This window comes from Sporothrix schenckii (genome assembly GCF_000961545.1).
Source record: "Sporothrix schenckii 1099-18 chromosome Unknown Cont44, whole genome shotgun sequence".
Lineage (NCBI taxonomy): Eukaryota > Fungi > Ascomycota > Sordariomycetes > Ophiostomatales > Ophiostomataceae > Sporothrix > Sporothrix schenckii.
Genome location: NW_015971145.1, coordinates 2996247 through 3009830, shown reverse-complemented (window position 1 = coordinate 3009830; position 13584 = coordinate 2996247). Strand labels below are relative to the sequence as shown.

Genomic DNA, 13584 nt, shown 5'->3' with positions numbered 1-13584 from the left:
GACGGTCCGGGAACAGTCGGCGATCCGGACGACAGTCAACAATATTCAACAGATCCAGACTCGGAATTCACACAAGAACCAGATATAATTCGAACACAAAACACAACGATTATACGTGGACCACAGATAGACCGTTGCCAACAAAACACACCTTTGCCAAAATGCGCCTTCTTGTCCGGCCTGACCCCGAAGCGGCCTCCAGCTATGTGGCGGACTACATCGTTGGTGAGTCTGTTCACTAGGCCCGCCAAAGTGAGCGCTCACTCACAGCAGACCGCATCAATGCCTTTGCGCCGTCGGCCGAGCGGCCATTTGTGCTCGGCCTGCCCACCGGCTCCAGCCCGCTGCTCATCTACCGCTTCCTGGTCGCCGCCTACACCGCCGGCCGCGTCTCCTTCCGCCACGTCGTGACGTTCAACATGGACGAGTACGTGGCCCTGCCGCGCGACCACCCACAGTCGTACCACAGCTTCATGTTCGCCCACCTGTTCCGCCACATCGACATCCCGGCCGACCACGTGCACATCCTTGACGGCAACCCGCCCGGCGGCGACTACGCGGGCGAGTGTGCACGCTACGAGGCGGCCATCCGCGCCGTCGGCGGCATCGAGCTGTTCCTGGGCGGCGTCGGCAGCGACGGCCACATTGCCTTTAACGAGCCGGGGTCGTCGCTGGCGTCGCGCACGCGCATCAAGTCGCTGGCGCCCGAGACGCGGCGGGCGAATGCGCGCTTCTTTGGGGGCGGGGACGCCGACGTGGACGCCGTGCCCCGGATGGCCCTGACGGTCGGCGTGGCCACGGTGCTGGACGCGCGCGAGGTCGTGGTCATCGCCACCGGGGCGCGCAAGGCGCTGGCGGTGCAGCAGGCGGTCGAGGGCGGCGTGAGCCACATGTGCACGCTGAGCAGCCTGCAGCTGCACCCGCGCAGTCTGGTGGTGGTCGACGACGAGGCCACCGTGGAGTGCAAGGTGAAGACGATCAACGTAGGTGGCCGCCAGTAGACGATGCAATACGTTCGATGCCCTGTCTACCGCTAACACACGTGCAGTACTTCCGCGGCGTCGAGCAGACGGTGCAGAGGGCGTCACAGCCTGGGCTGCCGCGGGCCGTACAGACGCCGCCGCGACTGGACACGGCTGTCGCGGCCATGGCGGCCGAGAACGGCGAGCTGACCCCAGACAGCATGTCCTCCCGCATCGGCAGCCCCAAGATGTTGGCTGTGCGCTCGGCGACGATTCCGTTTGCACTCATGCGGCAGTGAACACAACGACCTGTTGTTCGCTGTTCGATTGGGACCATCGAAGTGTGTCTACTGCCGCAAAATGGACCACTCTGGATAGCCAATGTGCTCCAGACTGGCCTGGTCAAAGATGTGCCACGACTGGTAGCCGAGGCCCGACGATGTGCGGTCGAGAAAGGACGGCTGTGGCGCCTGGAACTGGCTTTGGTTTGGCGGCGGTTGCTGTGCATTGTTGTACTGCTGCTGTGGACCCGGCGCCACCGGAGTGTGGACGCCCTGGAGGCTCGCCTCGAGGCGTGCAATCAGGCGGCCGCACATGGGCGACTTTGGCTCGTAGAATTGCTTGAGCATCGTGAGATGGACCTGGATGTTTTGTAGATCTGTTTTTGTTAGACATGGCTGCTTTACTGTTGTCCTTGAACTTGATTGTTTTCACCTTCATTTCAGTATAACATACCGTCCACCTCGCCAACGCCCCCTTCCACCCCCTGAAGGACAATCAGCGCTGCCCAGGTAATCATCACCAGGTCCCAGTTGGACCAGATGCTGTCGTCGTGCTGGTACAGCTTCAGGGTCGCCCGCGCGCTTAGCAGCAGCTCGTGCTGTTCTTGCGGCGTGATGCTGTTGCTCCACAGATCGCACCCGCGCGCCGGGTGGTAGATGCTCAGCACCACCAGCCGGTGCAGCACGTACTGCCGGAACACGAGGCGCCGGTGCTCCGTCACCGCCGATGTGTCGGTTGTGCTTGTCCTTGTGTCGGCGGTCGTGTTTGTGCCTGTGCTTGTGCTTGTGCTGGCGGCGACCAGCGTGGCCAGCTGCGGCGTGCTGCGGCTAAACTCGACCAGCCAGTCGTCGAGCTGGCGAGCCCAGTCACGGATCACGGCGGCGTCAATGGCCGTAAATGGAGGCGTACTGGCCCCGCCGGTGCTTCGCGTGGAGGCGCCGGCATCGCTCGTAAAGACGGACCAGATGGTCGGCAGCCCCCGTCCGGTGAAATGCGTCAGCCCCGTGTGCATCATGCGGCTCAGGCGGTACAGTGGGTCGCGGTATCCCACGTGCAGTGCCGGCAGCGGGCTTTCAATCGGAATGACAGGGCAGCTGAGGTGCAGCGACGCGTGCTCGAGATCGATAATCTGCACGCCGCTGAACAGCTTGCGCCACTCGCGGCGGTCGTCGTCTCCGCCACCGCCACCACCGGGGCCCTCACCGTCCGCCAGCGACGACGGGCAGTGCTCGAGGATCAGCCGGTGCGCCACCGAGATCCACAGCCCGACAACGCGGTTGCTCGCCTCCGTCAGCAGGCCCGCCAGGACAATCCCCAGCACGGTCTGAAAGGCCCACTCTTCGTCGGCGTCCGTCGCGCCCGCCAGCCCGCCGTCCGTCGGCGGGTGCGGCCGTCCCATGGTGCTGTCCGGGATGCTGAGCTGCGCAATGGCGTTGCAGAGCACCGCATAGTAGTGCGGCGCGAGATCCGCCGCCGTCTCGGCCGGCCCGCGGACGCTCGAGCAGAACAAGATGGACGCCAGCAGCAGCGGCTGCGGCACCGAGAAAATCTGCTTGCGCGGCATAAAGTGCAGCCCGGGCATGCGGTCGTGGAACGCCAGCCACAGCGCGCCGACTGTGCGCTTCGTCCAAAGGCGCCGCGGCGTGGACGCCGGCGCGGTGGCCCGGAGAACGCCCACCGCCTGCCACAGCGCGCCGAGCGATGCGTAGGTGGGAGGCAGGTCCGACACGTCTTCGTCGTCCATGTCCGAGTCTACGCCGTTGGCCGCTGCATCGTGTCCCTCGGCACCCTCCACCGGGGGTGCTGCGTCCACAGGCCCGGCTGTGGCTGCTGTGGACAACGACCCGAGACCCAGGTACTCTTCGACGGCGCGCAACCGCCGCAGCACGTCGCTCTTGAAGGGGCCATCCAAGGATCCTGTGGCTGTGGGCGGCGACATGGACGGCATCAACGGCTGCGACGGCAGGACCGCGGCGTTGGCACGCGGCACAAACGTGCACGGCACGGCGGTCCGCTGACAACGCCGGCACGTGCGCGGGTCATCGTCGCTGGGCACGCAGCGCATCTTTTGGCTACGGCAGTTGATACAGGCCTTCTTCGCCTTTGGCACGTGGCGGCGCTCGGCGGCGTCTACGGACGGCGCACGATCTCGGCCCGGCCAGGATGTAGAGAGAGGCCGTCCATCCGGCCCGAACGACACGCGGGGCCGCTTGTTGGACTGGGCCGTGGTGTGTGAGGCCATTGGTGTATTGTGCGTGGTGCACGGCAATGTTTCCGTGTTTGCGCGGGACACGTCGTCTGGCAGCGGGTGTCTGTGGGTTTCCGTGCGTTTGCCTTGGGTCAATCATGTCTCTACTGTTGGGCGAGATTGTTGTAAGACGGCAAAGTACGGCGGACGATCGGCGTGTCTTGGAGATGTAACCTGGCAGAGGGGCGTTTTCCGGTGATTGTCGGTGTTTCTCGGTGGAGTGCTCGATTGTGATTTAACCAGTCTAAAAGATACCTTCCTCTTTTGGTAAATGCGGCACAATCGCCGGCATTCCCCGCTATAGCCGGGTAGTTCCGCGCTTTGCCGGCCGGTCATCCAAACCAAATTTGTCGTCTTACACCGGTTTATGGGTTGTTCTCCATTTTCAACGAGAAAATAGTCGTTTGGCCTGGGTCATGTACTCCTGTGGACTGCTACCGTGTTTGTGTGGAATGGCTTGCGCACGACATCCAGCTAGCTCGGGCCGTGTTCGATTACGCGCGCCCTATTCTTTCGCCTTCATGATTGTGGATTACCCAAAGAGTCCTCTTCATAAAGTGTCACTCCGTCTGCTTTTGGCCATGTCTGCGCCTGTTTGTTTTATCTTTGCGTCTTCACTGTGCTGGGCGTATGTGATTGTGTGATTGAGACTGCAATCATTCCCGACCATGACCTCCCCTGATGCATCATCCGTCGACGATATTGTTGCATCGTTTGCGTTTTCGTCCGATGACATCCGCGTGACAGCAGACTATTTGCTGCAACAGCTGAGTATGTCTATTCAGGGAGCTGCGGTACATGGATGAGTACGGACTAACAGAGATTCGCATTCCAGAGTCCGGCCTCCGCGACGACCGCCTTCCCTTCCAGCACCCATCGTTTGTCACCGCCATCCCCGACGGCTCCGAAAAGGGCCGCTTTCTGTCCGTCGACCTCGGCGGCACCAACTGCCGTATAAGTCTGGTGGACCTGCACGGCGACGGCACATTTTCCATCGAGCAACAGAAGCACACGGTGCCCCATCATGTGCGCGTCAACGCACGGCATGAGCCACTCTTTGACTGGGTGGCCACGCAGATTGGCGAGTTTCTGCGAGCGCGGCAGGCGCTCGGTCCGGATGCCGCCCAAAAGGCAGCGCTATCCCTTGGTTTCACATTTTCCTTCACCTGCACACAGACGTCGCTCGCCGCCGGCACGCTGCTGCACTGGGACAAGGGCTGGGACATCCCCAGCGCCTTGGGCCGCGACCCCTGCGCGATGCTGCAGGCGGCGACCGATGCACAGAGGCTGCCGGTGCACGTGGCGGCCCTCGCCAACGACAGCGTCGGGTCTCTCCTGACGCGCGCGTACACGTCATCCGGTCCAGGCGTCACCACCCTGACCTGCGTCATTGTCGGCACCGGCACCAACGCTGCGTACGTCGAGAAGCGGCAAAATGTACAGCGGAACCACGGGGCCGACCACAGGGCCGACCACAGGGCCGCCCAGACGGCCGTCGTGGCCATGAACACCGAATGGGGCTGCATGGACGACGGCATGCGCGTGCTGCCGCGGACGCGCTTCGACGACATGGTCGATGCACAGTCGACGGACGGCGGCCTCCAGATGCTGGAGAAGCGGGTGTCGGGCATGTACTTGGGCGAGCTCTTGCGGCTGGCCGCGGTCGAGCTGTACGGCAAGGGTGTCTTCGACTTGCGCGTGCCAGACGCAGACGCCCCCCTGTTCCAGAAAGAGAGCATCGATGCGTCGCTTCTGTCTGGTCTAGCTTCTCTTGAAGGCGACGACGATGCCTGCATGGCCACGGCAATTCAGCTGCTGGCCGACACGCTGGGCGCCGCCGGTGTCTCGGCTGCTGATGTGTGCATATTTCAGCGTCTATCTGCCGCCATTGTCACGCGCGCCGCACGGCTGATTGGCGCGGCCACAGGGGCCATTGTGCTGCAGTCTGGCCTTTTGTCGACTGACGGAGCGATTTCGGAGGAGAAGCAGGGGGAGAAACAAATCATGACAATAGCCGTGCAAGGCATGGCCACGACTGTACCAACATCTGCCTCGAAGAGGAGTCTGTCCTCTATCTTTGGCAAAGCACGCCGCATCCTGTTGGCGCCATTTGCTTTGTGTTTCGGCCGCCGTCCAAAGGCAGAAACAAAACCAGCTCTGTCTTTACTGCAGCCACCCTCGCCGTCACCGTCGACATCACCCTCGCCGTCGGTCTTGCCGTCGTCCCTGCCCATGATTGACATCGGCATGACCGGCTCCGTCATTGAATTTCATCCGACTTTCGAGAAAGACATGCGGGTCGCCTTGCGCCAAGTTGCCGGCATCGGTCCGGCTGGAGATGCCCGGATTCGTACCGGTTTCTGCCGTGACGGGAGTGTTGTCGGTGCGGCTCTAATGGTCCATGCGGCCGTCAAGCAGGAATCTACGGCGGAAAGTTTAGGACAGCGTCCCAGACCGGTGAAACAAAACGCAAGTGATTAAACGGGATAAAATCATAGAAAAGAAACTACTTTGGAAAAAGACAACGGTTAAAAATGAGAGTACTCATTGTGCGCTCCGTGACCGCAAACCGCATCGCAACGTTTCTGAAACAGCAGCAATCCCACATAAACCTCTAAAACAGCCTCAATTTCCACGTACGGTCATAGATATGAGGGAACACAGGATCCCGTAAGATGCCCCTGGTTCTAGTAAAGTTACGATTCTGACTCTCGCGAGGCCATCGACCATATTGTACAGGGGTATGAAATAAGAAACTATGAATTAAGAACGGCCAATAGTGACATCGCGCCAAGGGATAATGGCCGTGCAGTGTTCAACTTGTCGAAAGCCAAGATACTCTGCAGTGCGCCACAAAATGTCCAGAACGCCTCACAAGGCATCGTTCATGGTGCACCATTCCCATTGGTCGGGGAACGCCCCAAGACATAGAAAGCTTGGAGCTTGGCTCTTCTTATTTGATGCGCCGGACCCTTAGGACCCACTTGCAAGAACACGAAATACGATATGCGAGCCGAGACTATGGGGGCACTGCAGGCTAGCGGCGCAGGGCGTCAATGTCTCGTTTTTCGGGTTCAGTCCACAGCCATAGACTGCCGACGGTTTTGTGTTTGATGGAGACTAACAGAGCTGGTTTGGGTTTAGTCTTGTTGTGTTATGTATTGCCCGTCGTTGATGCCCGTTGATAGAGTCGAATGTGTTGAAAAGGCGACGATGTTGAAAAGTCTGAATTCGAGCACAGCCTTCTTTTCTTTTCGTTATTCGTTATGCCGATCTTATGTTGCTGTCTCGACCTTCTGCCCGCATAGCACCTGGCGTGTTCGTTCAACACATGCATCACTTGAGGACGAGGAGTACATAAGTCGACAAACGCCTTGACTTGACGGAGAGAAAGAAAAGAAGCATCAGTCAACCATATCTTTTGTACTGGCAAACATCTCCTGCTCATATTTCTGCTTATATCTTCTGCTCAATATCATCTGCTCAATATCGAACAAACTCCATTCCATTGTTCCCAAGTTTTGTCCATCTTCCATGCTTTTGGCAGTACTCCCGAAGAACCGCTACAGCACATCCTCCGCCATGCCTTCGTCCATCACCAAGGAGGAGTTTGACTCCGCGCGCACGTCGACCTCGTCTGGTCCCGTCAGAGACAACGCCACAGCCGAAGCCGCCATCCCCGCCCCGGACCCAGCTCCGGCCCAGCGTCGCTCTGACCCCTGCTACTACGACGCCGCCGCCCGCGAGATCAACGGCGTCCCGACCGTCCCGTATTACATTGTCGCCCGCGTCATCAATGCCATCGTGCCACTTGTCCTGCTCGCCCTCTCCCTCGTCGCTGAGATTCACTATGACCGCGGCAAGTGGCTCAACCCGATGCTGACGCCCGGCTTTACCGTCTGGGGCGTCTCCCTGTTCGACCTGTACCTCATCGTCCTCCGCGGCCGGCGCCACCACCCGCACCTGCGCATCATGTACGACGGCATCGTGCTGGGCGCGGGCACCGCCGTGGCCAGCGGGTTCTTGACGGCCTGGGCCATCAACGAGTCGCCCCAGCTGACCTACGGCTTGTCGGTGCCGATCCTCATCGGCATGTACACGCTGATGCTGATGGAGTTTGGCATTGGCATTGAGGGTGTGGTGCAGCTCATCAAGATGCGCCGCGGAACGTGGCACTATGTGTAACGGAGGGGAGTGATGGAAGTCGAGACGAGGCGGATGCTAGAGAGGTGTGGTGGAGAGGGAGGTGGTGGAGAGGGAGGTGATGAGGTTTGTTTTGTTGTCGTGGCGGAGATGGTGACGAAGTATTTGCTCGGTGTCGGTTATTGGTTTGCATATTTATGATTCACGGCCGCGGATGTTGTAGACGTTGATGGGGGTTGTCCTGTTTTGTTTGTCTTGTTTTGTTTTGTTTTTGTTACTGTACGTATATTTTTCATTAGATTGCCTTGCTTTTGGGATGCGGTTCTCGTTTACTTTTAACGCTACTTAGACTGTTTTACTATATCGCGAATTAGATTTGTTTATCTGTATTTGTATTTGCACTTGTACTTGTATTTGTGTTTTATGTTATTTATTTGTCACACTTTCCTCATTTTAAACTAATTTGCGACCTGCACGCCGCGAGAAATGCGAAGAGTCGTCAATGAACCCTCCTTACGACGCGCCGTGTTTTCCTTTCACACCGACCCTGAACCTCTTGGTTCTCATTCCTTTTAAGTCTGCCAACACAGTTTCTTTGTTCAAAATCGTTTATGTCCCTTTCAACACGAATGCCTTCAACCCGAATTGGACTTGTCCCGATTCAATCGTATGGCTGTCGTGAATGAAAACAGATCGAATGCCGTTTCCGGACCGCCTTGTTGGTTTGCGCCTTTGTTCGCATCAACAGACCACCGAACCCAATGCGGTCGCTTCAGAGAACGTCAAATGCGACAGGCGAACGGAGAGGAGAGACAAAAATGGCAGGAAATAAATTTATTTTAATGCCCACGTATTCACCCGAGCCTTGTCTTTGCATCTCATCTGTTTGTGATTTACATAAAATTTTCATTCACTCATCTACGTCGATTTGTCTTCATTCACGTCGCAGCTCAATCCCTCTGCGCATTCACTTACGCTCACAGTCCCACAATAAACGTACGTCTCGCCGCACCTTGAATTTGCAAGTCATGGCCGACGGCGACGGAAACAATGCTGCGGCAAATAATGCTGCGCCAAATCCAGGAGGACATCCAGGAGGACATCCAGGAGGACATCCAGGAGCAACTCCAGGAGCACCTCTACCAGTCAACCCGCCAGTCAATCCGCCTGTGAACCCAGTCAACCCTCCTCCAAATGCCCAACTCAACCCTCAAGTCAATCCAGCAACAACAGCTGGCAATCAATCTCAATCGTCTGGTCAACCTGTCATCCAGCCTGCCACCCAGCCTACCGTTCAGCCCGTCGTACAGCCAGTTGCCCAGCCTGTTTCCCAGCCTGCCATTCAACCTGCCATTCAACCTAGTGGGCAACAATCTGGTCAGCAACCAGCCCAGCAGACTGCTTCCCCATCTCAGGCTACCGGTGCTCCTGCATCGGGGCCAAGTCATGCCGTGGCAACAGGCGCACAGCCGGCACCGAGTTCCGCAGCAGGCGCTACCGCCAACACAGCAGCCACCCCCATCACGGCTCCAGCGATCAACAAGAACATTGCCCACCTCCATAGGCCAAAGAACAGCTCGCCTCTCGCACAACAAGTCGTTACGAACAATGCGAGTTACGTTGCGGCAGCGGCAGCGGCAGCGGCAGCCCGGGCGAGAGCCGGAGCGGGAGCTGGGGCAGGAGCCACACCAACGCAAACAGCGACGCCCGGAAGCGCTTCCGCCAGTGCTCCGGGACAAACTCCCAGTGCTACATCAGGTCATGCTCCTGCGTCTGGTTCTGCCCAAGCTGCTGCCAACACGCACAATCCCGCTCCCGCACCGGCTGTGGCTCCGGCAGCGGCTCCGGCTGCAGTTGCGGCGCCTGCCTCCGCTTCTGCCCACGTACAGCATCTCGACGATGCTGCCAATGAGAGAAGGCGCAGAGAAATTCAGTCTCGGAGGCTATTTCTTGCAGAAATGAGGAAGGACAAGCAGTGGAACGAGTTTGAGCGCAGCGCCATCCAGGACATGGACGACCTCTGGGACGAGACGCTCAAAGTCGCCCGGTCCAAGAGAGCCGGCCTTGAGGACGGTGAGATCGATGAACTCCTGCAAATGCGCCAAGCATATGGCCAGCAGCGCGAGGCGAACATTCACGCCGCCAAATGGCAGGCCCACCGGTACTTTCTGGCTGAGGGCATCGACCAGCCCGAGTACCAGCAGGGTCACGAGCCGCAGGGGGTCGACCCCAACGCCGCCAGCCGCGGCGACAACTACCACACGATCGAGCTGCCCTCGGCGGGCCCTGCGTTCGAGCCGCCGCGGAAGCCCCGTCCCGAGTTTCTGGCGGAGCTGCGCCAGGATATGCTGACGCCGATGCGGCGGCCGACGATGGCGCCGCGCGGGCTGCGCAACCCGAGCAACCTCTGCTACCGCAACGCCGTGGTGACGGCCCTGCTCAACACGCCGCGGTTCCTGTCGTTTTTGTACGTGCACGGCCGCAACATCCGGACGTACATGCAGTGCCCCGACGTCAACCACCACCTGCTAACACGACTGTACCACCTGGCCGTCGCCTACTGGGAGCGCGATGGTGTGCATCCCATGTCGGATGCAATGGGCGCCGACAACGGGCCCGACCTGAATCCGGGCCCGAGCGCGAGGTCGCGCTTGTACCCGCCCACGGCCGGCGACAAGCGGCGCCGCGACGGCAGTGCAGCAAGCGGCAGTGACTCGTACGAGAAAATGCTGACGCTGTTCTGGCGCGCGTGCAAGTACGACCTCACAGGCACGCCCTGGGCCAGCACGCTCAACGTGGCCGACGGCGAGCGGCGCCGGCCGGACGGGACGGGGCCGCCGGGCCAGCACGACGACAACTTTGTCACGCTGAGCTGGCACGACCTGTGCCAGCAGCAGGCGGACCAGTTCGCCGCCAACTTCTTGAACATGCCCAGCGTGGGCGCGGTCGACCTGACCAGCCAGCAGCAGGACGCCGCCGAGTTCCTGGGGTGGCTCGTCGAGATGGCCGCCACGCAGCTGTACAGCGCGCCGCGGCGGTACAGCGCCAGCCGCGCCAGCGAGTACTACGACTGCATGTTCCGCACCTACATTACAGACCGGTTCCTCTGCACCATGTGCAAGCGCCCCGTGCGTCTGCGCGGCGAGCGCATCGAGCGGGCGCCCAGCATCGTCCTTCCTGTGGCCGAGGCGGGGCGTTCGACTGCGGCGGCTGCGGCGGCTGCACCGGGCAACGGCGGCGGGCCGAGGCGCCTCGAAGGCCGTGACGGCCTGATGAAACTGCTCCACAAGTTTTTCAACGAGGACGTCGAGGGCCAGACGTGCAACCGCTGCGGCCAGACGCCGCGCACCCTGCGGAGGATGCGCCGCATGCAGACTGCGCCCGAGGTGCTCAACATCCACCTGGCGCGCACGGGGTACGACCGCACGCAGCAGCGGACGTTCAAGACCAGCGACATTGTCGACGCGCCCGAGTTTCTGGACGTCTCGCGCTACCTCGAGACACACATCTTTGCCCCGGGCACGCGCATCCTCTACCGCCTCGCCGCTGTCGTTAGTCATGCCGGCGACAGCGCCCAGTCGGGCCACTATGTCAGCTACGTGCGCGACGACCGCCTCGCCGCCTTGACGTCCACGGTCAGTCGACCGGCCGGCGCGCCCGTGTACGACGCAGACGAGGTCGAGCGTCTCGTGCGCGAGTCGGCCGAGCGCAAGAAGAACATTGCCAACGCAAGCCATCAGCTGTCCGAGACCATCCGCGTCGAAAACCAGGGCCGCCGGGACGTGCTACTAACACCCGCCGAGGCCGCCCGCCGCCGTGAGCAAAACAGCATGCGCTACATGGCCATTGAGAGCACTGACAGCGGCTGGGCGCGCATCAACGACGACCGCCTCGTGCCCGGCGTCCCGTTCACGCGCATCGTCAACACCTCGCGCGACCCCGCGTACCACCCCAACAACGGCAGCGGCGACTGGTTCGACCCCGTGCTGCTCGTCTACGAGAAGTGGGTCGAAACGTTTGTCGTCGACAAGCCGACCGGCGAACGCACATACCAGCTGCCGCTGAATGTACCCGGCCAGTATGCCCTGTTCATGGGCCGCACTCGCGGCAACGCCCCCGACCCGCATCCCCGGCCGGTGAATCGGGAGGTCGACGAGCGGCTGTGGCGACAAAATGCGAACAAAGATGTGCGCATTCCCGACCACGGTCCGCCGCGCCGCGTCGCGCGGCTTCCCAGAGGCATCTTCAGCGATGAAGACGGCGACGATATCCTGTACGTGGACCGGGATGGAGACGCCAGCGGCAACGACGGCAGAGGCGATTCTGCGAGTCGGCCAATCACCATTAATGATGGGGATTCTCACGGCAATGGGCGAGCAGCGGCGGCACCTTCGGCATCAGGAGCAGGGCAAACGGGCACGGGTGACTCCTCGTCATCGGCCGCGGCGGCTGCGACAGGCGGCGGTTCGACATCTTCGGCAACACCTACGGGTGGTGGTGGAAACGGAGTTGCGTCTGTGGCAGCGCCTGTGCCTGGTAACGCCTCTGGGTCCACTGCAGCAGCACTCACCGCACCCGCAGGAGCAACAGGAGCAACAGGAGCAACAGGAGCACCAGGAGCAGCAGCAGCACCAGGAGCGACAGGAGCACCGGGAGCACCGGGAGCACCAGTAGCACCAGGAGCAACAGGAGCACCTTCAACAGCACCAGTAGCACCAGGAGCACTTTCAACAGCACCAGTAGCACCTGCCGCTGGCAATGGCGGCGGCAGTGGAGGTGGTGACGGTGGTGGTGGAAATGGTGGCGGTGGTAATGGTGGTGGTGGTAATGGTGGTGGAGGTAATGGTGGTGGTGACGGCGGCGGCGGCGGAAACGTTCCACTGGCCGGAGGCTCAGTTCGGGTCTTTTCCTCGTCGGGACGCAAGGCGGCACGTGGACCGCCGCCGGCAAAGAGGCGCCGCTTGGGTGATATGTTTTGGGGTTTCTTTGGTCAGTAACGTGTTCGTCAAGCTGTGAAAGTTATTTCGTCTTTTCTGTTTCTTCCATTCGTTAGTCGTGGAACAATTTATATTCATGCAATCACACGTATGCTGTGTGGTCTATCGATTTCCGGTCGTGTCTATGCCGCGGTGGAACGCCTCGACCCATACAGTATAGCCCATTATCTTGTGCTGCTTCGATGCATAAATAAATCCAGTCCTGCGACACGGCTCTTTTCGAGTTCATCCTGGCCGCTCACGAACTCGACATCGTCCTGTGGTGAATCTGGGTAGCATTTGGGGTGGTTGACGCAGGTTTCGTCCGCCCCACAAGGCGGCCACGTTGTTTCTTTCCTCGCATCCTTTTGGGATCGTCGGTGTTATGTTTCGCCGTGATATCGCGAGGTTCCGTCGGACACTGCCTTACATCTATCTACCCCCAGCAAGCGCATGCCGCCAATGTGGTAGCCAATCACGGCCCAAACAGAAAAGCGTGGCCTGCGAGAACAACACGGAAACAAACAATTGCCGGCTGGCGGCTAGGTGAGCACAGGTCGGCAACAACACGGCCGTCTTGATGTCTCTCGTCAGTGTGTTTCTCGTTTCGGGCTGGTTCACCGTAGCAGAGCTGCGTCTCTCGGTTTTGAGACGCTCGTTTTGGCGAACTCGAGAGAAACTTATTGGCTTTGGTGAATGGCCGCCTGCAGACTGTGAAAGCACAGTTAGCATGGAGGACGCTGGAGACCCAATTGTAGCAGGGGTTTGCAAATAGCCTGATCAATTCCTTCTATGGAAGACACCTTAACATGAGTCGTCCAGTTCACCAATGGGAACTGTATTGCTCCGTTGGTAAGAAATCGAGTGCAGACTGCCCCATAAAATTGGTGGCGGGCTGGCAAATACTCCGCGCCAGCAACTGGAGGGCGGCGTGTCAGCTCGTTCGCCCGACTGGCTTGGATTCTTGGCTTTC

The 13584-nt window shown here is 60.1% G+C and overlaps 5 protein-coding genes across 5 annotated transcripts; 4 read left to right on the top strand and 1 right to left on the bottom strand.

The window, feature by feature from the left end:
- Nucleotides 1–161: 161 nt before the first annotated feature.
- On the top strand, nt 162–1261 carry SPSK_09482 (glucosamine-6-phosphate deaminase; the record flags this gene model as incomplete). The annotated part of the gene is made up of 3 exons (XM_016736054.1): nt 162–225; nt 274–983; nt 1049–1261. 3 exons carry the CDS (start codon nt 162–164, stop codon nt 1259–1261), a joined length of 987 nt encoding a protein of 328 aa, XP_016587691.1.
- Nucleotides 1262–1309: 48 nt separating this feature from the next.
- SPSK_08720 (uncharacterized protein) lies at nt 1310–3486 on the bottom strand (the record flags this gene model as incomplete). Its single annotated transcript, XM_016735308.1, has 2 exons — nt 1310–1620; nt 1698–3486. The coding sequence occupies 2 exons, from the start codon at nt 3484–3486 to the stop codon at nt 1310–1312; spliced, it is 2100 nt and encodes a 699-aa protein (XP_016587690.1).
- A 674-nt stretch (nt 3487–4160) lies between these two features.
- SPSK_08921 (hexokinase) lies at nt 4161–5973 on the top strand (the record flags this gene model as incomplete). Its single annotated transcript, XM_016735506.1, has 2 exons — nt 4161–4263; nt 4328–5973. 2 exons carry the CDS (start codon nt 4161–4163, stop codon nt 5971–5973), a joined length of 1749 nt encoding a protein of 582 aa, XP_016587689.1.
- Nucleotides 5974–7074: 1101 nt separating this feature from the next.
- On the top strand, nt 7075–7677 carry SPSK_09865 (uncharacterized protein; the record flags this gene model as incomplete). The annotated part of the gene is made up of 1 exon (XM_016736433.1): nt 7075–7677. One exon carries the CDS (start codon nt 7075–7077, stop codon nt 7675–7677), a length of 603 nt encoding a protein of 200 aa, XP_016587688.1.
- A 986-nt stretch (nt 7678–8663) lies between these two features.
- Nucleotides 8664–12632, top strand: SPSK_08339 (uncharacterized protein; the record flags this gene model as incomplete). The annotated part of the gene is made up of 1 exon (XM_016734939.1): nt 8664–12632. One exon carries the CDS (start codon nt 8664–8666, stop codon nt 12630–12632), a length of 3969 nt encoding a protein of 1322 aa, XP_016587687.1.
- Nucleotides 12633–13584: the final 952 nt, after the last annotated feature.